Source organism: Callorhinus ursinus, unplaced genomic scaffold (assembly GCF_003265705.2).
Source record: "Callorhinus ursinus isolate GAN/ISIS: 27379988/994484 unplaced genomic scaffold, GSC_fseal_2.0 scaffold4, whole genome shotgun sequence".
Taxonomy (NCBI): Eukaryota; Metazoa; Chordata; class Mammalia; order Carnivora; family Otariidae; genus Callorhinus; species Callorhinus ursinus.
In genome coordinates this window covers 38147837-38173570 of record NW_027397066.1, presented here as the reverse complement: position 1 = coordinate 38173570, position 25734 = coordinate 38147837, and the positions used below count along the sequence as shown (strand labels likewise).

The 25734-nt window shown below is 35.5% G+C and overlaps 1 protein-coding gene across 7 annotated transcripts in view; it reads left to right on the top strand.

The window, feature by feature from the left end:
- The window catches only part of GABRA2 (gamma-aminobutyric acid type A receptor subunit alpha2), a 125289-nt gene that overhangs the window by 51251 nt on the left and 48304 nt on the right, over positions 1 to 25734 (top strand). For all 7 annotated transcript variants that reach the window (XM_073891606.1, XM_073891604.1, XM_073891605.1 and 4 more), the window contains 4 exons: positions 16125 to 16345; positions 19234 to 19316; positions 24021 to 24164; positions 25197 to 25349. In XM_073891606.1, the coding sequence (XP_073747707.1) occupies positions 16125 to 16345; positions 19234 to 19316; positions 24021 to 24164; positions 25197 to 25349 (601 nt within the window). The remainder of the gene's footprint in view (positions 1 to 16124; positions 16346 to 19233; positions 19317 to 24020; positions 24165 to 25196; positions 25350 to 25734) is intronic.

Here is a 25734-nt window from a genome sequence, read left to right as displayed (position 1 = left end):
TCTTGAACAGAACAACTGAAACCATAAGACCACTAGAAGAAAACATGGGAGAGAGCCATTTGACATCAGTCTTAGTAATGGTTTTTTGGATTTGAGATCAAAGGCAAAAATAAAAAAGTGGGACTACACTAAACTGAAAAGCTTTTTTCACAGAAAAAGAAACCGTCACCAAAATGGAAAGGCGACCTACACAATGTGGGAAAATATTTGTAAATCCTATATCTGATAAGGTGTTAATAACCAAAATAAATAACTGACACAACTCAATAGCAAAAAAATCCCCCAAACAATCCTATTTAAAAAAGGAAGACAGACTGAACAGACATGTTTACAAAGAAGATAGACAGATGGCCAACAGATACATGACAAGTACCCAACATTACTGATCATCAGGAAAATGCAAGTCTTTCCCACCATGAGGTATCACCTCACACCTGTTAGTATGGTTGTCATTAAAAAGACAAGAGATTAAGTGTTGTTTATGATGTGGAGAAAAAGGAACACTTGTGCACTGTTGGCGAAAATATAAATTGGTGCAGCCACTATGGAAAACTGTAAGGAGCTTTCTCAAAATTTAAAAAGGGAACCCATTTTTTGAGATTTTATTTATTTATTTGAGAGAGAGGGTGAGAAAGAGAGCGCACAAGCAGGGGGAGCGGCAGGCAGAGGGAGAAGCAGGCTTCCCGCGGAGCAGGGAGCCCAATGTAGGGCTCAGTCCCAGGACCCTGGGATCATGACCTGAGCAGAAGGCAGACGCTTAACCGACTGAGCCACCCAGGCGCCCCCAAAATGGAACTATTATATGATTCTTTAATTCCCTTTCTGGGTATATATTCAAAGGAAATGAAAACAAGATTTCAAAGAGATTTCTGCACTCCCATGTTCATTGCAGCATTATTCATAAGAGCCAAGATATGAAAACATTATATATATTATACATATATGTAGTTCATCTAAAATTCATATGTTATATATGTGTGAATATTTTTTGGCCATGGGAAAAAAAAAACAAAATCTGGATTTGTGGTAACATGGATGGACATTGAGGGTATTAAGTGAAATATGCCAAACAGAGAAAGACAAAAACTGTATGATATCACTTACACATGGAATCAATTTTTTTAAATTCAAACTCAGAAACAGAGAGTAGATAAGTAGTTGCCAGGGGTTGGGGGTGGGCTAGTAGGGAGAGGTTGGTAAAAGAGTATAAATTTTCAGCTACAAGATGACTAAGGTCTGAGGATCTAATGTAAAACATGGTGACTATAGTTAATAACACTATTGTATAATTGAAATTTGCTAAGAGAGTAGAGCTTAAATGTTTTCACACACACAAAAAGATAAATATAAGTTGATGGATGTGTTAATTAACGAGATGGGGGAATACTTTAACAATGTATATGTATATCAATCACTACTGTGTACACTTTAAATAGCTTATAATTTTATTTGTCAATTATATCTTAGTAAAGCTGAAGTTTAGAAAAAAGGAAAATAAACTGTGATCATTTAGGATCATTTAGTAAGTGTTTCCATGTAGAAATCCCTTGCAGGCATTTGTTGGGAAATTTATATGTTTTTACAAATCCTAAATTCTGGGGAAAAAAATCAAGTAAGGAGAAAATGGGAAAAGCATTATAATTCTCCGGCAAGAATGAAAGCTTAACAGTTCAACATAAGGAATCCACTGATGTCAAGGTGAAATGCAGCTCAGGGAATGCTGACATGTGAAGTTGAAGACTCAAAGGTTAAGGACAGCTTGCCCCAGAACTGGGACAGGACCACGTGTGGGTGAAGCAGTCATTATCAGGCAATCATGCTCCCAGCGTTTATGGGTCTGTGGTTCTCTTCGCTGCTGTCATTCTTAAAAATAGGGTACATATTAACAAGCTGATGCACAAAAAATAAAAGTAAAAAGCTGGTAGCTGTTGTTAGGTATGCAGTCATTAGCAACAGAACAAATTTAAACTCTTTCATCTGAATTGAATTAAAAATTTTGCCCTCTTTAGTGAATCTAGCTCAAGAACTTTAAAACATTTTAGCAGGTTCCGGATCTGCTTCATATTTGGGAGGACCCTACTACACATTATATTAAACATTAAAATGCACTCACAATCCAAATGATATAGGTTAAATTGAGTTAGAGTAGAGTTGTAGTTGGAAACATTTAAATAAAAAAATTACTTTGATTTTTTTAGTTTTCCTTTTCTATTTTGTGGTGTGTGTGTGTGTGTGTGTGTGTAATGTGCATGTGCACTTGTATGTAGAGATATTCCCTAAAATGAAGTGCATATTTAACATCTTGGTAGGCTCTTGAGACATTTGAAGGCCCTAGACCTTTTTCCTAACGATTCATTTTCCTTGAATTGCCTAGCCTAACATGGTCCTATAGAATTCTTTTGGTCATGTCAGATTTTCTACATTATTTCCACCTTTATTTACCTTGTTTACTCAGTCATACCAATAGTTGGCTTGGAGGAAGTCTGGTGAATTGCAAGACCAACAAAGGGGCACATTGTCATCAGAGTCCAGTCAGAGGAAAGGATCTGTAACAGTAGTATGAACAGGGAAAATCTAACAAAATGAATTATTAATTAGAACAAGGTGCTTTAATAATGAAACAGGGTAAAACAAGGCTCTAAGTCATTCAGAACTAGTAAATGCAGAAAGCAGCATCTACTTTTAGGGGTGAAGCTTCACAAACAAGCAGGGAACACACAGACACACACATACGGTTATCTTACAGAAAAGGGGAAATGAGCCTGCATTTGGAGCTGAGAGACAATACGCTATAATAATTGGTACGCATAATTGTGATATGGGAAGGATTCTGAGTGAGAGACAAGAGCTGGTTTCATCACTCATCAGGTATTGTTTGTTATTTGTCCAAATCTAAGAAGAAAGAGGAAGCTGGGGAAAACTAAAGTTGAGTAACCTCTATACACATGTAACCCACACATGCGCTCACACACACACACACACACACACACTCATATTGTAAACCTATTAGGGAAAACAGAACTCAACTTAAAAATATATACATTTTAGAAAGAGAAATGATTTGGTCTTCATCATCACCAAATGGAATGATTTTCAATCTTGTTATTACTTTTGCTGGAAAGCAAGATAAATAATGAGGAAAAATTTGAATTTATGTCAGTATAGATAGCCAAGAAATGAAACTTACATGTGACACTCTAAAGAGGAAGAAATTTATTATATGTGGAAGGAAGACACATTATTATTAACCATATGTGCAGGTGGACATGAAGATATCTAACTCATGTCTTATAGAAGCAGTTTGGTAATGAGAAAAAAGTAAATAACAAATTTAATTTCACTTTTAATAGCTTAGCTGATACACTCATTTCTATGCAGTGTGCATAGACCCAAACCCCTACATCCTGTTCAGGTCAGTGATGTAAATTTGTTGTGACATTAGCCTGAGAGGAAAAAGCGGAATAGCAAAAAGAATTAAGAACCAAAAGAACACACACACACACACACACACACACACACACACACACACACACGTACACTCTGCTATCTCAGAATCATTAACTAGTGAAATTGTCCAAAGAAAGTTGCAGATCTAAATTATAATTAAAGATTCTAATTACAGTGTCCGCGATTAAGTTTAAAAATCTTTTATTTCAACATTTAAAAAATTCATGACTAAGAAGGTAATTAAAGTTGGGAATGTACTAGTAGCTGACAGTTGACAAAGTTTGTAGTGGGCATGTGCATTTTAGCAATTTATAACTCATTGCTCTGTTATTTTTTTTTTTCTTTTCTCCTTAGTTTCTATATAGGTCTTTTCCCATATTAGTAAACATTTTCACTGTGTGTGCATATTCTTCAGGCATAAGTGGTATAGCTGCCAATTACTGCACTAAAACCTAAACTAAGAACCTCAGCCCAAATGGTAATCTCTTGCAGTGTTAGGGTTAGAAGTGGATCAGTGCAAACTTCGAAATCGCCTCAAGATTTCTGAACCTGAGTTTCCCATTAGGCTATTAAGAAGCAAGCAGTCAGGTAAGTTATGACTTTGGTGTATTGATCATTTAAATCCCCTTGGTTAATACTTTTCTGTCCCTTTGAAAACAGAGTGCATTATCTCTTAGACTCGCCAGAAGCTATGGAGATATTATGTATTTTGGTGGTTAACGTCTTAAGGAGGTTTAGAGAGTTATTAGATCTCGACACTTGGTCAAAAATTGACACTGGACTTAGGTGTTAACCCTTATCAGAAGTTGTCATTTGTAAATGTAGCTAGATAAGGAAACCTGTTACAAACATGGCAAATACTGTTTACCACAAGTAATGTAGTTATTTTACTTCAGAGTTGGCATGTAAAAGTTGATTACGGGAAAGTTATTGATATTTTGGAAGGATAGAAATTAGACTTTGAGAACATTCATTCAGTCCGTCAATATTTTCCAGTATCCTCTTAGAGTTTTTAATAATGTCCCTTAAATTGTGATTCATAGACACTTGGATTGGATTGTTTCCTGGGTTCCTTCTACAGTCTGTGGAATCATAATTGCTAGTTGTGGGGTATGCCAGTCTATGTTTTAACAGGTTAAGGTATTTGACTTTATGCTGAAGGCAGCAAAAAGCCATTTTAGGGTAGGGGGGTTGGGGTAATATAGACAGCATGTGATGGAGTCAGATTTTCTGCAATCCAATAATTTGTGTTAGAGGATAGGGAAAGGAAAAAGTAGTTTGAAAGCAGTTTTATTACACACAAGAATGACTGTGGACTGGGCCAGAGTAGTGGTACCAAAGATGGAAAAACTGAAAAGATTTAGAAGATCTCCACATGGTAGAATTAGTTAGACTTGGTGATCTGTTGGATGTAGGGGTTGAAGGAAGCACAGGATTAAGTCTTGGGAGATTGGGTGGATGGTACCATTCACTGGGATATGATACACAGGAGGAAAACTTTACTTTGCTGTTGTTTTGGTGTTTTGGCTATGAGTACTTATGTTTTGGATACACTGAGTTTGGGTCTCTGTGAGAGATTTAATTGGAGATGTCTAGGTGCTGGTGTTTATCCAGAGTTTGGGAGAAAGGCTGGAGTGCAGAGGGTTTGGGGAGCCATCTGATGGTAGTTGAAACCATGGGCATCCACAAGCTTGTGCAAGAAAGAGATTTCCAGTGAAATGGTCGTTGTACTTTCACCGAAACTCTAGAATACAAGAGAATAAAACAGATTTTAGAGGAGACTGAGAAGCAGCTATGGGTGTCTGTCAACACGAAAGGGGATTTCCTTCTCTGAAACAGATTGTGTTTTGATCCTTAACAACAACGGTTAGAAACCACTGCCTTTTCTTCCTTATCAGATGCAATGATGCACAATAGTCAGATATTTGTATCACTTACAGCTCTCTGTCAAGGTGGGATTCTGTACAATGATGGTGATATTTGGTAATGGGAAGGACTCATGGGTTTTGCCCAGAGTAAAATCTACCCTAGGGAGTGGGTTAACAGTTTCAGAAAAGAGGGCAAATAAAGGCAGTTTGACGAGATTGACTCCATCCTACCTTCCTGCAAAGAGGGAGCGTTCTGGTGATAGTTCTCTTGACTTCCTATGGAGAGGGGCATTACTTGACATTCCTCCATTCCTTTTTATAAACCAAATAATAAACAGCTATAATTTCTGAACATGAAGTGATTTTTTAAAAATTAAAATGGCAAAGGTAGTGTGTTTTTCCCCCAGGTTTCAAGGGTAAAATCTGTCTTCTTGGGAGGAGCCACACAGAATGTGTTTACCTTAGTCAAGAATAATAAATACTGTCTATTGGTGCTACTCCCATATATTTACTGTTACGTGTAGATTGTTGGCAGACACAAAAGGTCTCAGATCCCATGGCGAGGATTTTCCCAATGGTTTCCTACACCACCAGGAGAATATAGTTGAATACCAATGCGAGAGAGCGCTACAGAAGTAGGGAGAGAACAGGGGTGTCATATGTTATGGAAAAGCCAAGAAAAGGATTCAAATGTGTCATTAGATGAAGAACACGGAGGTATTTGCTGATCGTGGTAAAAGCAACCAGATTGCAGTGGGTTGAGCATGTGGGAGGTGAGGAAATGGAGAAATCGTGGAGGCACCATTTTTAAGCAACATGGCTGAGGAGAGGAGGCGAGACAGAGGGCAGTAGCTGTAAGGCATTATAACTATCAGTGAGGTTTTTCTTTTTAAAGATTACATTGAACTTCTCACTGTTTTCTGAACATGCCATTATCTTTAACAACTCTGTGGAGATGTTTTTCACTTTTCTCGTGATGCGTCCCTCCTCCTTTGCCAACTGGAGATCTTTCATTTATTCAAGGCCAAGCTCAAATTTCATCTTCTCCCATGTCTTTGTTGGCTACCCCAAGTAGGGTCAGTCTTTCTTGTCCCTGTTCCAGCACATGGTGTACTCACGTTTTTATGCCTTTACATACTGGATTATAAAAATCTTTCCGTGTCTTTCTTCTTGACTGCCGCCATCTGAGCTACTCTAAGGCATGAGTAGTGTTTGTTCATTTCAACAAGACTTACTAAGTACGTGCTCTGTGTCTGTCACCGTGTGGGAGCCGAAATCCCTAAGTGTAACCAGTGCTTGCCCTCAAGTTGTTCGTAGTGATGTGGGGAAACAGCTAAGAAAAGTTATCAACTTTGAAACAGTGGGATCATGCTTTTATTGAAGTATTTATAGATGACAGTGTAGTAGAGGGTATGTGGGTATAGGATATCTATATCTGAGAAGGTTTCTAGGAAAAGAAGATAACTGAAGAGGACAAATGAGGGGAGTGTTTTAGCACAAACTGGAAGGGATGCTTGAATTTAGTAAAATGAAAAAATTCGGTGTGACTCGAGCCTACAATGCTTTAAGGGCTCGGGGCGGGGGGGAGATGAGGCTAGAAAAAAACACAGAGCCAGATCACGAAGGCCTTATGGCCAATTGCTCAAAAAAGAGAGCTGCAAAACCATCCCCAAATGAAACTTTAAAACACAGTAGATCTCTTTTACCAGAGGATTGGTTATGGCATAGCTTTTTTTGATATGTGTCAACATTCTTTAAAATGTAACTACCGTACAGAATGAAAGACTACTGTGGTTAGTGTAATATAGTTACAGAAGCACACACATGCAAACATTACACACTTCACACTTGTTAAACTTAAGGATTTAAATTTAAATGTAGGGTATTGTGTGCAGGTGACTGTTTGCCATAAGATATCTGAGAGCTTACCTACCATATGCCTTCTGCCGATGCCTTCCTCCTTATGGAATTAGAGCTCTTGTTGCCCAGAATCCTTGTTACTACATTTAATTTCTAATATGCCTCTCTTTCATTCATTCATTGACTGATTATTATTTCCTATGTTCCGGGCAGTTTGTTAGATGCTGGTGTTAGAGCATTGAAGAAGGTGATCACAGTCCTTGTTTGTGTGAAATAAAAGTTGGCCAAATGTAGGGACTGGCAGGGAAGAGCCTCTGCAGCAGAGATCAGTCAGTTTGGGGAGTTAGTTGGAACTTGACACATCAGAGGCCCCGCAGTATCAGTATTGCTCCAGGCAGAGTGGAGTGGGAGGGTGGGGACTGCCAAACACCAGGCTAGAGAGGAAAGCGAGGGAGAGATCATGCTGGGACTTGGATGCTGTAAGAAAGTGTCTGGACTTCACCTCAAGAGCTTTAGAAGTTCAACTGACCAAATTCAACAACACTTCATTTTTGGATCTCCTTCCCCCCCCCCAACATCGTGACAATATCTTGAGTGTATCCTGTAGCTTTCTGTTCACTTTCAAATATCAAAGAGTCCGGTGCAGGCCAATTCAAACCTCAGTCTTTTATGCTAGTTAGATCTTCTTTCCTTTTTGCAGCCATGTTCACAGCGAAGGGATGTGCAGTGGGCAAAAGGCTATGATCTGCTCTTCCTCTCCTCTTTCTGGGTCTGCCAGAGTTGAGGCAAGGGAAAGGGAGATTATTACAATGGAGGAAAATATGTTTTTACTTAGCTTGTTCTGTTGGTGGTTCTCTCTTGGCAATTCGTTCCATTTGTCTAGCTGGCAAATGCAGGCTCTCTCATGGGGCACATTTGCGATTTCTTCTCAGCGACCTCTTTACTGCCCAAGACACCACCACGCAGGTGGCTAATTCTTTAATGGACTTTTTGTGGCTCAGCCCATGCTCTTGGCACTTTACTTTGTGACCTTTTGCTGCTGGGTGTCCCCCGCTTGTCAGACTGCCCTGTGGTTGAGTATGGGGAATGGGGGGAGAAATATATTTTGAAGCTGATTTATAACAAGCTACCTTCCGTAATGTCCAAACTGTTTCTAAGAACTTTACACATATTATCCACTTTGTCCTTATACGAAGAAGTAGGTTTTATTATTATCACCATTTTATAGATAAGTCAACTGCAACAGTGAGATTAAAAAACCTGCTCAAGTCAAGTACTCTAATCAACCCAACCTCAGAGCCCAAGCTCTTAACATCTCCTTTATATTACTTAATTTATTATTTTTGTTATCTTTTGATCTAATGTTTAAGTCAGTTTTCAATGTGGAAAGAAGACTCTGACAGAGATTCTAAACTCCATTCTCAGCTCTGCACCTAAATTCTCTCTGTAACTTTCCATAGTCCATGACTAACATCTATTTATTGGCCTATAAAAGATGGAAATTTCACTCTGACGTCCTGCCTTCAAGGATGATTTTTACATATGATGTAACAAAAAGGGCATGGTGTTAGGAAGCACAATTGAATTCAAAGTCTGGCATTCTCTCTCTCTCTTTTTAAATGGGTGTGGTTTGTGAGGTACTTTCCACCTGTGAAATTAGGATATTTTGCATATTTTAATACAGTTACTGTGAAGTTTAAAAATTATATTACAGTGAATTGCAATTAACTATTATAACTATTCATCATTTTGAATATTTTATTTAGATATATTTTAATAATCTACTATCAGATTCTGAATCTGTAGTATCAGCTTTTAATTTGTTCGTGAAACTTGCCTAGCTCCTAGTTCCAAAGAGAAAGCCTAGACGCCTTACTTGCGCAATGGTTAGAGCGTGCGATAGCTGTGGTATTCTGAGTCTCTGTTTGTGTGAGCTTCTTTGCATAATAGGGTTTTATGATCTTGTATTAATTGAGTTGATTGGCACTCTGCTGCTCTGTTCTAAAGCTTCTCCTTTCCTTTTTTTTTTTTTTTTGCAATTTTTGCAATGCTAATACTGGGCTACATGTGCCGTTCATTCCCCTTTTGAGTACCAACTGGAAGTGTTTGAGCTTAACCATTCTTGTATATTCCAAGGGTGTTTTTTCTTTAATAGCTACATACCTGCTTCATGAACCACATTTTTCTTTGTTATAGAAGAAATACACTGGTTGGAATTTACTCAAAGGAGACTAGCATTTATTAGCAAAAAGAGTAAAATGAAATAAATTTTGGTACTTTAAAATATGCTCAGTAAATCAAAGAAAATGAGAAATCACCCCAGGAGCAGTTCTGCAATTTGGTTATGTTTCAGTGAGTAGACAGAATTCTTCAGAAATTGGCTACATGCATTGACTTATAATTCATGTAGACAGACACTAAAAAATACTCTGCCTTCACTAAGTTAACATGTTCTTGGAATCATGTTTATACAATGAACTGTGCAATAAAGAGTGATTTCCTTGTTTGCAATACCAATTACAGAAATAATACTTACTGGTAGTTAAAACATTGGACTGGAGATTGTATCCTTGTATGGGTTCTGCCCCTACCAAGTTTGGAAACAGGAAACTGATGCAATTTATCTATAACCCCACCTATAAAAAGGAGAATTTGGATGAAGTTTCCTTTAAAGAATTTTTCAAATCTTGGGGTGTGTGGATTCTTCAACTCTTCAGTTTCACCCGACAGTCAGAGTCATGTCTCCTGAACATAGACTGTTCATGCTGCGTGCTGATCCGTCTTTGTGAATTTTTTGGTTTCTTTCTAATTTTGCTTCTTAGTTGTTTGTATATTCCCTGAGGAATTTTGTAGTTGATCTTGCAGTTATTCATTCATTTTAGAATCTCAATTCATGGGTCTAAGTCTTAAGTTTATATGAAGAAATTTCATTATTTTTTTATTTCTGGCAATTTTCTTGTAACGCACGAATCAAGCAATGACTTACTCTGTTAGTACATACTCATGGCAAACCTGAGGTTTATTTTAAGGAATCTTTCAAGAAAATTCTTTTCAAATGCTGAGAATATGCATTTTATATGTATTTAAGGCGATCAAGTGCAAGTAATTTGGAAATCCTGTTGTTCTTAGTGGATATGCAATAAATATTATTTGATTGAAATACTCCTTACCCTGCCTTTTTAATCTAGAAGACAAAAACCACAAAAACTAGTGAATCAACTGTATTTATTTATATATTTATATATATGTATACTTTTTATTAATATATTAAAATATTATAAGATAAGCACTAATGCAGAAATTGGAAAAATAAAAGGTAAAATGCATATTATTTCAGAAGTAATTGTATTTATTTATTAAGTAGATTTATTTTTGCTCTCACTTGAGATTGCTATTCATGATAATATTTTAGCAATTAATCTGTTTAAATGTACTTTATTATTTTTAAATATATTTCTTAAGTACTTTAAACTAATAACAAAGATCTGATTCTAAATTTATATTTTAATACTTGTTTTGATAACTTGTAAATGAAAAAGATAAATAAATTCAAATTTAGGAAATGCATCATCGGCTATTGGTTACTGAACCATCATGCTAATTTTTAAAAACTCATTCACCAATTCTAGATGCTTCTCGTCATGTTCTGAATGTTTAGTTTTTAAAACAACTTGCTGTTGCAATGGCCTTATGCCACAGTAAGCAGTATTTCAAGGTACAATATGTGCTTAAGATGAATGACATCATTAAGAAACAGTGGTTATAAACTCATATTTTAAATAGCCTCATTGATAATTATAAATTTGCTTTGCAGATTTCTTTTTAGACTTGATTAGTTCACCATTTGTTATGTGGCTAACGAAGACCTCATGTTAGGCATAGAACTGATATTCCTTGTTTGCTGTCATCCACTTGCACTTGCGTAATGATGAGTGTTGTCTTCATTCTGTGCCGTCGTCGAACAATGATCTTTTGAAGCCATTTGTCTATTTGTGTTAGAGTTAGTTTAATCAAAACTAAATACTGTAACTTGAAAATTCACCTGATTCCAAATCACGAAACACTGAGAGCAAATGGAGGAGACATCACTTGACCATTCCTGTTGTGTCTTCTCTTCCCATAGAATGGCTTACCTATATGACCAGCATTGACTTATGGGCAGGGTGAGAGAGCCAATATCATTCTTTTTTTTTTTTTTTAAAGATCTTAATTATTTATTTGACAGAGAGAGACACAGCGAGAGAGGAAACACAAACAGGGGGAGTGGGAGAGGGAGAAGCAGGCTTCCCGCCGAGCAGGGAGCCCAATGCGGGACTCGATCCCAGGACCCTGGGATCATGAGCTGAGCTGAAAGCAGACACTTAATGACTGAGCCACCCAGGCACTCCGCCAATATCACTCTTTATATTATCTATTGGCAAAGCTTCACTTACTTCTTATATTTAGATGACAATTCTATTTAAAGGTAAAGATTCTATATTTTCTTCTTACAGCTAAAAGGATGTACATACCCCACTTTGTAAACCACTGCTCTAAGCTGAATATCCTGTTTGTGCTTGCAGTCTTTCTCTTCATTTAGGTACAATACAGTTGTGTATTACAGTTATATTTACTGACTTAAAACCAACCTGTTTCCCTGATGTTAGACCCATGTAACTTTCATTAGAGTCACATGATGAAGTAAAGTTTCAGATGTTCTCAAACTATTCATTCACAAAAATCTTTAATTTTCTCTTACGAGGGCTAGTGTGATAGGTTGCAGTCATGGCCCCCATTCTTTTACCCCTTTTTATATCCACATCTTTTTCCATTTAACTTTATAATGCCCTTCCACTGAGAGTGGGGTGACTTGCTATAATACTTGTCACTAAGTTCAGCCATGTGACTTGCTTTGGCCAATGGGACGTTAACAGACATTACACAAGTGATGACTTGAAATACTACATGCTCCTTAAATTTTCTTTTTTCTTAGTTTGGTATTTTTCTTTCCTGCTATTCTGTGTGTGTGTGTATTTGTGTTCTTCAGTGGTTCATTTTTTAAAAAATTTTCTAGAGTTTTTTCTTCTTTATTTTCATAAGTTAATCATGACACATCTATACAAGTGATCCCTTCTATCTTCATAATTTTAATTGTCACTGCTAAAAACAATATAGCCTGGGGATATGTCCGATATATTAGTGATCACGTTAAATGTCAATGGACTGAATTACTATTATTTCCAAAGATGTTTTTAATAAATTTGAAATGGTATCTTCAGAACATAGTCTCTTATTAAAATGCAATAAGATTAAACATCAATGACAAAAATATAATTAAGGAAACCAACATATTTGGAAATACAAAAACACTTCATGGTATCTCCTACATAAAGAAAAAGAAAAGTCATAATGGGAATTAAAAATTGTCTTTGACTGAATAATCCTGAAAATACTATTAATTATGCTTATTATATAGCTGTAGTAATCGTGGCTTTGGAATTAATGCAGGGATATATAAACAACAGAAAAGAAGAGAAATCTCAGAAACATGTCCATACCTATATGGACACTATATTCATGAGAGAAATGCCATTACAAATCTGTGGAGAAAGACGAATCAGTCAATAAATGGTACTAGAAAGTTGTTTTTCCATTTGAAAACAAACAAAAAAATAACATTGAGTCTTTATCTCATGTAATACATAATAATTCCATGACCTAAATGTTAAAAAGCAGAACTTGTACATCTTTAGAAGAAATGTACAGGGATATATTTATGATATTTGCATGCCTTTATAATCTTTATTATAATTCTTACTGAGTAGTATATTTAATAAAATATTTATGTGTAAAAAATGTAAATAATTTCTATAGCTCAATAAGAAAAAGACAACCTAAAAGGAAACTGAGTACATGAAATAAACAGACTCTTCATAAAAAAGTAGAGTGTTTAATAAATATATGAAAATGTGCTAAATTTCACTAGTCAATAGAGAAATCCAAATGGTAGCAATATCAGCCATGTCACACTAATCATAATGGCTAAAATGAAATATTCTATTTATATTTATATCAAGTTGTAGAGGAACAAGAGAGTTCATGTGTATAGACCTCTAGGATTTCAATTTGAAAATATCTTGTTATGTTGAGGCTGGATTACTGGATTACATTCCAGTAATCCCACTTGAAGATTTACTCTAGAGCAGTGGTGGCATACCGTGGTCCATGGGCCAAATCCTATCAGTTATCTATTTTTATAAACAAAGACTTATGGGAATACAGCCACTCTGATTCATTTATGTATCATCAGTGAAGGCTTTTTCACACTACAGTAGCAAAGTTGGGTGGTTGTGATACCAGACGACCTGTAAAGCCCACAGTGTTTACTAATTGACCCCTTACGGAGAAAGTTTGCTCTGGTTTAGAGTAACTCTTAGGTCTTTGCCCTAAAGTGTAGTATAATAATGCTTATAGCAGTATTGCTTGCTATAGTGACAGATTGGAAGTAGAAAAAAAAAATCAAGAACATAGAAAAAGGATGAATATTGTGAAATATTCTTAAAAGATAATACTGTGTAGCAATGAAGATGAATCAAAGTACTAGATAGATTGCCATGAATGAATTGTAATAATGTAACTAAAAAAGTCAGGGTCAGGAAAGTATACACAATATGTGATACCATTTACATAAATGTTGAAAATGTGATCTAGAAAGACATATATTTATGTGATAAATATTTAAGCACATGTACAGGAATGATAAACACCAAATCCAAGGTAATTATTTTCCCAGAGAGTTAAGGGAATGTGATTGAGGAGGAATAAATGAGAGAGAAGGCTTCAGTAATATTTGTGATGGCATTTCTACTGGCAATGGTTCCAAGATGTTTATGATAATCTTTATACTCTCATACATGTCTGAAAACTATCTAAGATAATACACAAATGAAAGCCATGGTGCGTCGTTTTGTGAAGATTTGCAAGCTTGTCTGGAGGCAGAGGAACAAACATACAATTGCAGCATGGTATCTTACAGTAATAGAAGGCTTTACGAGTAAGGCAGATACACAGACATCTGGCTATGTATTTTCTGGATGTTTGAACGACTGGGAGTGTGGTTGTGAGTAGTTCCTGACTCAGGTAGGTAGGAAACGTGCTTTAGGTGAGAAATGGTAAGAAGTGGAGATTGTTCAAATTGCTTACAACACAACGTGAGTGCCTGGTTGGAGTGGATGGGGGAGAAAAAGGCACAGATCATTCTCAATAGGTTGACAGACACACTCAGGACACCATGGATGCTCGGAAACAGGGTTCCTGAAAACACTTTTTCAAAAGATCTTGCCTGAAACTTCCTGTTTATAAACCTTGCATATCTCCTATGGGGTAAGTCTGCAGGAAATGATTGCCTTAGCAACAGCTTCTGAAACAGATAAAACCTATCATAATTTTATAGAAATGGAACATTTGAGTTTGATGTTTTATCAAAAGTTGTAAAATGCATTCAATTTTCCTGGAGAAATAAATGTCTCATGGATTCAGATTAGGCTTGGATTTGAAGAAACCATAGTTGGAAAGAAACACTTGCATAAAAACTTAGAAGACTCTTCTCTTAATCTAGATGTTTTTTAAAAACTGTGTTATATCTATAAGGAATTAAACATTTTAAAATAGGACTAAACCACTGAGAGTGTGTCAATTCAATCATGAAATTGTCTCCTAAGGATCAGGGACACAGCCCCGAACCATTGCTTATTGCCTGTTCATATGTCATGGCTTATGGCTGATAGTTATTCTCTTCATCTATTCACTTTTTGAGAGATCACTGGAATCGTTTACTTAAAGTTTGTACAAATAATTTGATATTTTCATAAGTATATGGCCTTTTTAATTTGTCCTTTTTTATATGCATAATTTTAGTTGAATGAAATTGCCATTTGCTACGGTGTTTATTTCAAAGGTGATGACTGTGGCTTTGGGCTCAAAGGAAAGTTTCTGAATTTCCATTCTCAGGTGTGTAATTGAATATTTTGGTGATCTATCATGTGAGTGCACAAACACACATTGACAAAAATTTTAATATCTAATAGATTGTCAGTATTAATCACAATTGTGAATTGTACCTCTTGTCTAAAATGTATACATTCTCTTCTAAGACAGAGAGAGAGAGAAAGAGAGAGAGAGAGAGGAAGGCAGGGAGCAGGGGAATGAGAAGAGAAAGAGGTGAGAAAGAGACATTGATTGATTAAGCTACTACCCTAAAGTGTTGGACGGTGGTAAGAGGGGAGTGGACCCTAGCTCATCTGTATGAATAGTTGAAAGTACTTTTTAACCTGAGGGCATTTATTTGCAAAATATTTGTATTTTAAGTATTACACTAACTTGTCTAAGTATTTTTATTACAACTAATTTAATAAAATAAACTCTACTGAAATTATCATTCCCTAATACTGTCTTGCTAGCAATACGGTATCTCACCATTTTTTAGGATTGAAAAAGAAATAACGATATTTTGTAGTTACTTTGGGAACAGCAGATGATGACTCATACAGATTTGACAGTATGTTTAATAGTTGTTTCTTTTTTCCTTCTTTTTTTTTGGCTACTGAGAAGGCTGCCTGCTTACTCTTTCTTGAGATAAACTACTTAGAACAACCACCAAGACCCTGCTCCCAAGCATGCTCCCCTTGTAAGTTATAGGATACAGGAAAGCAGTTTAAGACCTTGTTCAATTGAAAGAAGCCAGAGTAAAGTAGATTTATTCTTTTCTTTTTATAATATGTAGCTAACTGTGTAAACACACATGCTAATCTCATTGTAAGTGACAACCTTTCTTGATAAATAATCTTTCAAAATTTATCTCAGTAATCTCTCTTTTTAAATTATTTTTATTATTATTTTTGTTGGAATTTTATAGTGACCTTGTATTTGAAGCATTTATTATTTTCCAAAGAATTCTGTTTTATATTTCAGGAATATACAATTGATGTTTTCTTCCGACAAAAATGGAAAGATGAACGGTTAAAATTTAAAGGTCCTATGAACATTCTTCGACTTAACAATTTAATGGCTAGCAAAATCTGGACTCCTGATACCTTCTTTCACAATGGGAAAAAATCAGTAGCTCATAATATGACAATGCCAAATAAGCTTCTTCGAATCCAGGATGATGGGACCCTGCTGTACACAATGAGGTATGTTTTCAGGTTTGATATGTTGCATTTAAATACTGAGAAATCCATGTATTAAACAACCAGCCAACCTAGCTGTCAAGTATTAACACAAATTGAACATTTTTATAACAGATTATTATTGAGGTACCCATAGCATGCTTTGTAAATCCCTGGATATTAAAATATGATAAAATAGGGGCGCCTGAGTGACTCAGTCAGTCAAGCATGTGACTCCTGATTTCTGCTCAGGTCATGATCTCAGGGCCTCGAGATTCAGCCCCATGTTGGGCTTTGTGCTGGGTGTGGAGCCTGCTTAAGATTTTCTCTCTCTCTCTCTCCCCCTCTGCCCCTCCCCCCAACTCATGCAAATTCGTGCACACACACGCTCTCTCTCTCTCTCAAAAAAAAAAAATAGTGTTTATGAGATTGATTCTCATCTTAGTGTTAAAACTTAAGCATTGCCGTAACTATTAAGAATTGATTGTTTTTGGCTATTTCTTTTTCATGCTACTATTTTAATTAAGTACAGCTTGAATATCATGATTTAAAATGTCCTTTATACCATCATGTAATTTTATTTTTAATATTTCATCAGATATGCCATCAAAATTTTAAGTGATTTAAGCAAGGTTTTACTTAATATTTTGATCCTCCTTATAAAGTTAATCTAAAGAAAAAAAAACTTTTTTTAAAGAGGTAGTTTTTATTTAATAAGGTTTACAAGTACCAAAGCATATATATTAGATTGAACAATATAAATTGCCATTTCATAAGTGAAATAGTATGTAGCATAAATTTCATATGATTGAACCTTTAAAAAATTATCTAAAGAAGGGCACCTGGTTGGCTCAGTTGGTTAGGCATCTGACTTTGGCTCAGGTCATGATCTTGGGGTCCTGGGATGGAGCCCAGTGTCAAGCTCCCAGCTTGGTGGGGAGTCTGCTTGTCCCTCTCCCTCTGCCTCTCCCCCACTCATGCTCTCTCTCTCTCTCTCTCTCTCTCAAATAAATAAATAAATAAATTAAATATTTTTTAAAAATTAAAGAACTATACAGTTGTTGATTGTATATTTATATAGTGTAGCAGCTATTCCATTTAACTCTTCTCATGAATTAAGCTTTTAAAATAAGTTACTTATATATATATATATATGTATATATGAAGGGGGGAAATCGGAGGGGGAGACGAACCATGAGAGACGATGGACTCTGAAAAACAAACTGAGGGTTCTAGAGGGGAGGGGGATGGGGGGATGGGTTAGCCTGGTGATGGGTATTAAGGAGGGCACGTACTGCATGGAGCACTGGGTGTTATACACAAACAATGAATCATGGAACACTACATCAAAAGCTAATGATGTAATGTATGGTGATTAACATAACAATAAAAAATTTAAAAAAAATAAGTTACTTATGTAAGAAAAAACAATCACAAATCTAATAAAGTGATGTGTAATCTAAAATTTAAATGCTTAATAAAGGCTTTAAAGCATGGGTAACTTCTATCAGCATTAAATATAGATTAGACATGTGTTCTAGGCATTTGATGTGTTATTATTTCATATGAAATGTTAGGTGGTGGGTTTCATTTGTGTAAGTTATTTAAGAAGGGGCAAAAATACAATCTTGATCTTTAAAGAAAAAACTCTTAAGGACTCATTACTAAATGAAATTGCCTAAAATAAAAGAGCTAGCTATTCTTTGCCTCCCTCTCTGAATCTTACAATACAGATGCAGTATCCCTGTTGGTTTTACACTTTGAATATTCCTGTGGATTAAGACAATGATGGAAATTTTGGCTTTAAAAAACAAAATGTTGGGGGCGCCTGGGTGGCTCAGTTGGTTAAGCGACTGCCTTCGGCTCAGGTCATGATCCTGGAGTCCCGGGATCGAGTCCCGCATCGGACTCCCTGCTCAGCGGGGAGTCTGCTTCTTCCTCTGACCTTCCCCCCTCTCTTGTACTCTCTCTCTCTCATTCTCTCTCTCAAATAAATAAAATCTTAAAAAAAAAAATGTTGGCAGAGAACACAGTTTTGGAAAATATTGCATGGAGTTCTACTTACATACTGCCTTAGAATTATATAAATTATAATTAAATTTTTGGCCACATTTGTTTTGCTCATCATAAGAGTCTTCTATAAGTTCAATTTAATACCATTTCTATCCATTTTACCTGTGGGTGAAATGGAATAATTATGACTGTCTTTATAACAAGTTTGCTATGATTAATCTTTTTTTTGCTATGATTATTCTTTAATGTGATCTTATAGATACAGAAAAAATATTTATTTAACAATATGTAACTTGTGTCCATAATTTAGTCAATAATCTAGTTTTAAGCAGATATTTCTAAGAGGCACATCTATACATTATCTATATCTACTTCTATATTTAAATCCATGTACCTGCATACAGTATGTGATACTCATTCACAGTTGACATATTTTTGGAGGGAGTTCCTGTGAGCTAGTATCGAATTCTTATATCAATTTTCCTATATGGTTGCTGATGACATGAGGGAGAAAAATAGCATTCTTTCATGGTAGAGTTTTTTTTTTCTCTAGGATTTCGAATGTTAATAGTGAATGTTAATGTGAAAATAGCCCTTCAAAAATGCGTATATAACTTCTTTACTTCTTAATAAAAAAAAAAACCTCTTCTTAACAAACCAGAGTTCCAAATGTTAAGTATATTTGTAAATAAATATTGTTATTTGAGCTCAATTTTTTATATGCTACTGTCTTCTGAAGGATCACCTAAATATGAAAGAACAAACACATTTAAATGTGAATTAGCCTAATACAGTGTTACAATGAAGGTCCTACCTCATCCCTGATGCTGTTGAGAACAGTAAGGAGTGATTTATCTTGACTTATCAATTTACTTAAAGAGTGAAATTTTTGCTTTTAGGCTTACGGTTCAAGCTGAATGTCCAATGCACTTGGAGGATTTTCCTATGGATGCTCATTCATGTCCTCTGAAATTTGGCAGCTGTAAGTATGGGGGTGAAGTTACATATTTTGGGTCTGTAAAATCAAGGGATAATCAGCAGCATTGCTTACCTGTGTAGTTTCTTCTAATATTATGGAATGCTTAATATTTGCCCCCAAAAAAGATATTGAACTAAAAGACTTGCTGATTTCCCTCAAGGAACTAATTGGCTAGCCCTATCGCACTCTCAAATATCATTATATTTTAATCATGATGTTTAAATTATCACTTAACGTTACTGCTAATAAAGAACATCATGTGTTTTTATACATGGGGAAAGGTAGTCCAGGAGCTCTTGTGAAGGTCAAGACCATGTCATTTACCTTCTTTTCCAAGGCTAGCATCTTAAAAATGCAAGATACATTTTTTTTTTTTGTAACCAAGAATGAACTGTAAAGGATAGATGGTATTGTTTATTAGGGTAGTAATCAACCTGTTGCAAATGGCAGGCACAGAATCTGGCTCTGTGCGATTATCTTCCTACTTTCCAACTAATGGAAGGACTTTTTTTTTTAATCTTCTAAAATAAATTTTAAGGAGATGATGTAACTGGACAGCTATGTGCAGGCCTCTTCTGCTTACATAAAATATTTCAGAAAAGGCTCTGTGCATTTGGCCATTCTCTAGGTCACTGAGGTTATATCTTATATGTCAAGCAGAAGCATTCACTCTCTTGGAATAATTGAAAAGAGGGGAGGTCAAATCATCTCCGTAGGCCCACACTTAGGGCAGGTTCACAGTAAATTCATGGACAGAGCTACAGCAGCTTCTCTCTGGTGTTAGCTTGTCCCATCACCTGACCTTTACAGAAACCTTGCTCTTTCTGGTATCCACATCTCTATCCATTCGGGGCACCTTTTGACTTTTCATTCACTTGAACAGAAATGCAGTTCCCTCACCTGGTTAAAAATATGTATGATTGAATAGGTGCCTTCACCCCACAGACTGGTATCAAGTGAAAGAAAATAAGAATGATGGCTAAGATGAATGCAAACTCCTCTAATTATTTTGATGACCATAGTTTTGTGGAATGAGAAGTTCAGTCTTGTTGGTTCTGTTCATTCTTACAAAAGGTGTGAGCTCTCAATTTTCTTTGAGAATCTCTTCTTTGTTTAACTACAAAACCTTCTTTTATTGTCATGGGAACCATCACTTCAATACTGGCATTTTCCCCAAAATTATTTAACATAGTCAGTCATGTTATATGACGTAAACATGATGCAGAAAAAGCTACAGCAGATGCAGCAGAGAAAAACTCATTTGCATCACATAAATGGCATTAAAGAGAAAATTGAAAAGCCTTGATAACCAATGAAAGGATTTATTCAAACTGCAGGATTGGTATAAAAAGGAAAGGGATTTTTCACTGGACAAGTTAGTGCCATTAAGGCACCAAATATAAATGATGTGATGTCTTAATTCTGAATATGAAATAAATATGCCTGAAAATATTTTAAATAAAATTTAAAAATCCCTTGTAGTGTATCTACAGAGCAATGAAATACTGCATGCGTGACTTTCTGTATCTAGAAGTGATATAGACAACATGCAAAGTTTATTGTTAGGCATTCTCTAAGTAATTGCTTTTTATTTCATTTTCTTCATGTTTATTTTCCGACACATTGAATAAACAATTTGATTTGTATATTCTTTTATTTATCCTTGCCAGTAGTAAGTGGTTGATACGTGTTGTATGGACTTTAAGGACCACCTGAGTGGCACAGTAGGTTAAGTGTCTGACTCTTGATTTCAGCTCAGGTCATGATCTCCAGGCCTTGAGATCAAGCTCTACCTCAGGGCTCCTCACAGAGCGTGGAGCCTGCTTGAGATTCTCTCTCTCTCTCCCTGCCCCCTCCCCCTCGTTCATTCTCTCTCTCAAAAAAACAAAAACAAAACAAAAAAGTATGGGCATTAAGCATGGTATAATAGATTAACAAGCCAACCCAAGCCTTAAAATGTTGGCCCAACAGATTTTGGCAGAAGCAGCCATGGCGTCTTCTTCTAGTCTTTTATTCCTCTCTTGCTTAAAAGCCCCCTAAAATGATAGAATTTCTGGAAATTTATCATTGTTCTTAAAGAAGCATCTTTTGTATAAGTTTATAGTTTTGAATTCATTTTTGTTTTGCTTTATTTCTCTTGCCTCACATCTTCATATATTTTCTTGCTGTTTAACATGATTTAAAAGTTCCTAAAAGGGAGTCTGGATGTATTCTGTGTATTAGTCCTCCAAAAGAAATTGTAAATCATCTTTTGGGTTGAAAATTAATAATTAAAAATGATTTGGGGATTTTTTTTTCTGGTTACCAAATACTAAGAATCAGTCAGTATGCATTTGATGTTTAATGCAGATTATGATTCAAAAATGGGTTATTTAACAGAATTAAATTATTTAATGAAAATTTAATTTAGAGATGGAATTTATAGTGAAATTTGTAAAACAAACTATCTTTCTCTCCTTTATACTTTACTGAAAAACACTGCAGTGGTCTCTTGGTTTATATGTGTGTTGGTAGATCAGGAGTGCCTCTAAGCTGCATGACTTTCTGCTCTGTCTTCTCTTACTAGACTCAAAATCTAAAAAACATATTCTTATCTAACTAATGAAATGCTATAATTGCTTTTTCATAAAAGACATGGGGAGTGTCAGTCACCTTCTTTAGCATATTCTTGGGCTCCTATGCAGATTTCCAACTTCCATAAAAGTAAATAACATAATCAAAATATTATGAGTTTATTGATTAATCTAGCAAAAACAAACTGAGAACTTTTTCTGGGTGACAGGCTCTGTGCCACGTGCAAGCAGTGTAGATATGGACAAGTTAGAGTCCCTGCCCCTCAGTGTCTCACTAGTTTCTTAAAAATGTCCCTGCATTTGTAGGGTTTCATTTTCTTTATCTTTAAAAATAAACATCAAATTTAAAAAGTGGAATCATTATACTTAAGAAAAGTTCATGATTTATTAATATTCACAACTACTAACGTGTATTCATAGGAAAAAAAAAACAAGCCACTTGATAATGTGCAAATGGATTGCTAGGTATCCACATTACTAATCTCCCTTATTTAATCATAGCAGTAGCATCATCAATGATTAAATAATTGAAATTAATACAAATTTAGACCTTAGAGTAACTAGAATTCATTCATATGCAAACTATAGGAATATATCTGCTATTAAAAAATATATATATACACACACACATATATAAAGATACACATCTACATATTTTTAGAGTCCTATTTTCAAAAATTGTTTCACAGAATATAATTTAATTATGGATATAGGTGAATATGTGTATAATGAAAGCAGTATTTCACTGATATGAACATTTAGTAGTAACATGCAGAAACCAGACAACATTGTAGTATATCATTAAAAGACCACACAACAAATAAGACACAAACTCATAAACTTTCACTTTATTGTGACTGATGCTTAAGTGTGAATTGGTCCGTAGATCTTGGATCAAGGTAAGTAGCAGGGCCACCCCAGAACAACATTATCAAACTAGAAAACTTGTATATGGCCGGTAAATGAACTTTCCAGAGTCCTGGAGATCTAGGGGCAGAGATACTGCTGGAGACATCTAGTCCTTTCTCTCTTTCAATTGAGAATGTAACTGTGATGTTGAGTTTTGCTCAAGAACCAGGAGTAACTAATACTTTTAAACATTCCCATGAGCAAAAGTACATAGAATTTCTTCAAAAGGTCAGTAATATAGCAAGAATTGTCTGTTAATTCAGCTGTGGAGAGACTTCCCACATGGAGAGGTCAGCTGTTTCCCACTGGGACAGGCATAAAGGAAATACCAGAGCGAGAGAATGGCTAAGACGAGATATGCTGCCTGCCCTCCAGTGCTAGAATTATCTAACTTTTGCTAAGTTCTACATCTTTGGCCAGATAAATCAGAACGTTCTACCTGGTCTGTATGTGTTTTGTCTCCTGCCAGTATATAACTGGGATGCTGTGAAAGTATAGTCCAGTGAGGTCTGTGTGCATTAATTTTAAAATGAACATGTTTTAAGGAGTATTTATATCTTGATGAAACTATAGCATTCTGATTTATTTTACATGTTTTGCAATAATTAGTTCTCATTCTTATTATGGAATGCATTGTATCATGATAGGTAAGTCATTTAATTCTTAACTAGGTGAAGGTTTTGAAGGAAAACTTACAAAATGAACTACAAAAATAGTACTTAAAATAAATACAATGCATTTCATCAGTATTCTCATATGATAATAAGCTTTTTATGTCCAGAGAGTGATATCATTTTGAATTATAAATGTTATTTCATGAATGATTGCTATTTCCAAATAAACCACTTAGGTGGGCTTTAGGCGTTTATAACCTGTGTATTACAATGTCTTCATCTACTACCTTGGTACTATGGAGGACGTTTTAACCATCTCAGGGCCCAGTGATTTTTGCAGACTCCGAAGAGAAATTTTCTGTTCACTTCTCAAAGTAGTTGCAATGGAAATGCTCTATGGTCATAATTTTCTCTCTTGGTCCACTTCACAGTCTTCATATTGAAAATGGCAGATTTCAAAGATATTTTTTACTCTACAAAATATGATCTGTAAATACCAATTTTTATAATAAATAGTGATCCTATGCAATATATAACCTTTGATATTGCAGTTTATTGATGGTTCCTACTAAAGTGCTTGAGTATTTTTCTTTTTTTCTGACTTCCCACAGATGCATATACAACCTCAGAGGTCACTTATATTTGGACTTATAATGCATCTGATTCAGTACAAGTTGCTCCCGATGGTTCCAGATTAAATCAGTATGATCTGCTGGGCCAATCAATTGGAAAGGAAACAATTAAATCCAGTACAGGTTAGTAAAATGATTCTTAAACTAGTTTCTAAGAAAAGTGATGGGTTGAAGTCACTGAAATATGTTAGTGTGCTTAAAAAGTTTTGTTCTTGGGGCCCAAGAACTAGCAGCATAGATTGTAGGAGCTTTTTAGATATTTACAGTGTCAGACCTGACCCCTTACTAAGTCAAGATATGCATTTTAACAAGATTCCAAGGAGGTTTGCAGAAAGTTTGAGAAACAGTGGTCTAAAATATACTGTCAATTCAAAAATGTGTGACTTTGCAGACAAGCCAATTTTATCTTCAAACAGTGTCACAGTTTTCCTAGTTTTCTAATTCTTTTCCTCCTATTCTGGATAATTTGTGACTATTCAACTCTTGATTTATGGATCATTACTACTGGCTTGTGTGGGAGAGCTGGTGCCCTTACTAAGGGCCACACTCGTCTAAGAAAAAGCCGCCATGTTGAACTAATGATTTTACCTCTGGCAGATGTAACCCCAGATAGCAGAAAGGAAAGTAGCTCTTAGGATCGGATAGAAATGACGGCAGTAAATTAGAGTCGACATACAACATTGAGAGATTCAGAATTGGTGACAGGGTCAAAAGTGGAAAATCTGGGCCAAAAGCCTGACCCAATCTTAGAGATGTGGCCAGAGACTGACACTTTAAAAAGCCAGGGAGTTAGAACAATCAAATCAGAGTCTTGAAATTGGTACCAGTAGGGATGAGAGATCTGAGCAAGTAAGATAATTCATGGTCAGAGAGCATTGCGAATCGTATATCTCCTTGGTCAGTAGGCATGACCTGGAGAGAAAAACAAATGTACCTTGGACTTGTAGTGCAAGTTTCTTGGTAATATTAAAATTCTCTTTTAAATATTTTTGCTGTGTTAAAGAGGCATTTAAAGGCTTATACTTGTCATGTTGTATATGTGATAATTTTTTTTTTCTTAAATCAGGGACTGTTCTTCTCAAATCTGTTCCATTTCTAAAATGTTCAAACTATTGACTATTACAGTTCCTTAAGCTTCTTAAATTTTTCTTCTAGGTGAATATACCGTAATGACAGCTCATTTCCACTTGAAAAGAAAAATTGGGTATTTTGTGATTCAGACATATCTGCCTTGCATCATGACTGTCATTCTCTCCCAAGTGTCATTCTGGCTTAACAGAGAATCTGTGCCTGCAAGAACTGTGTTCGGTGAGTGAATAGCTACACACTCTTTTGTGTAGCACATTATGTTTTGTAGCAAGCATACTTTCAAAAGAATTCTCTCTCTCGATACTCACACCAGTAATTTGTGGTGTGTGCGGCAGGGCATATTGGCTCCACCTTATAGATGAGGAAGCTGAGGCTCAGAGAGGCAAAATACAGAGTCAGTGCCACATTATTAATAAGAGATAGAAATACTCTTCATATCTTCTGGAAATACATTCAGTCTTCTTTCTGTTTTGCTCCTCTTTTCATTTTGCTTTCCATCATTTGTCTTCATGTGAGTATAAGGAGAATATTCTTAGAGGTTTTGAGTTGGAGTATAAAAGTACCATATTTCTAGACTTTCCATGGTTTTTTCTTTTGCTTTGTT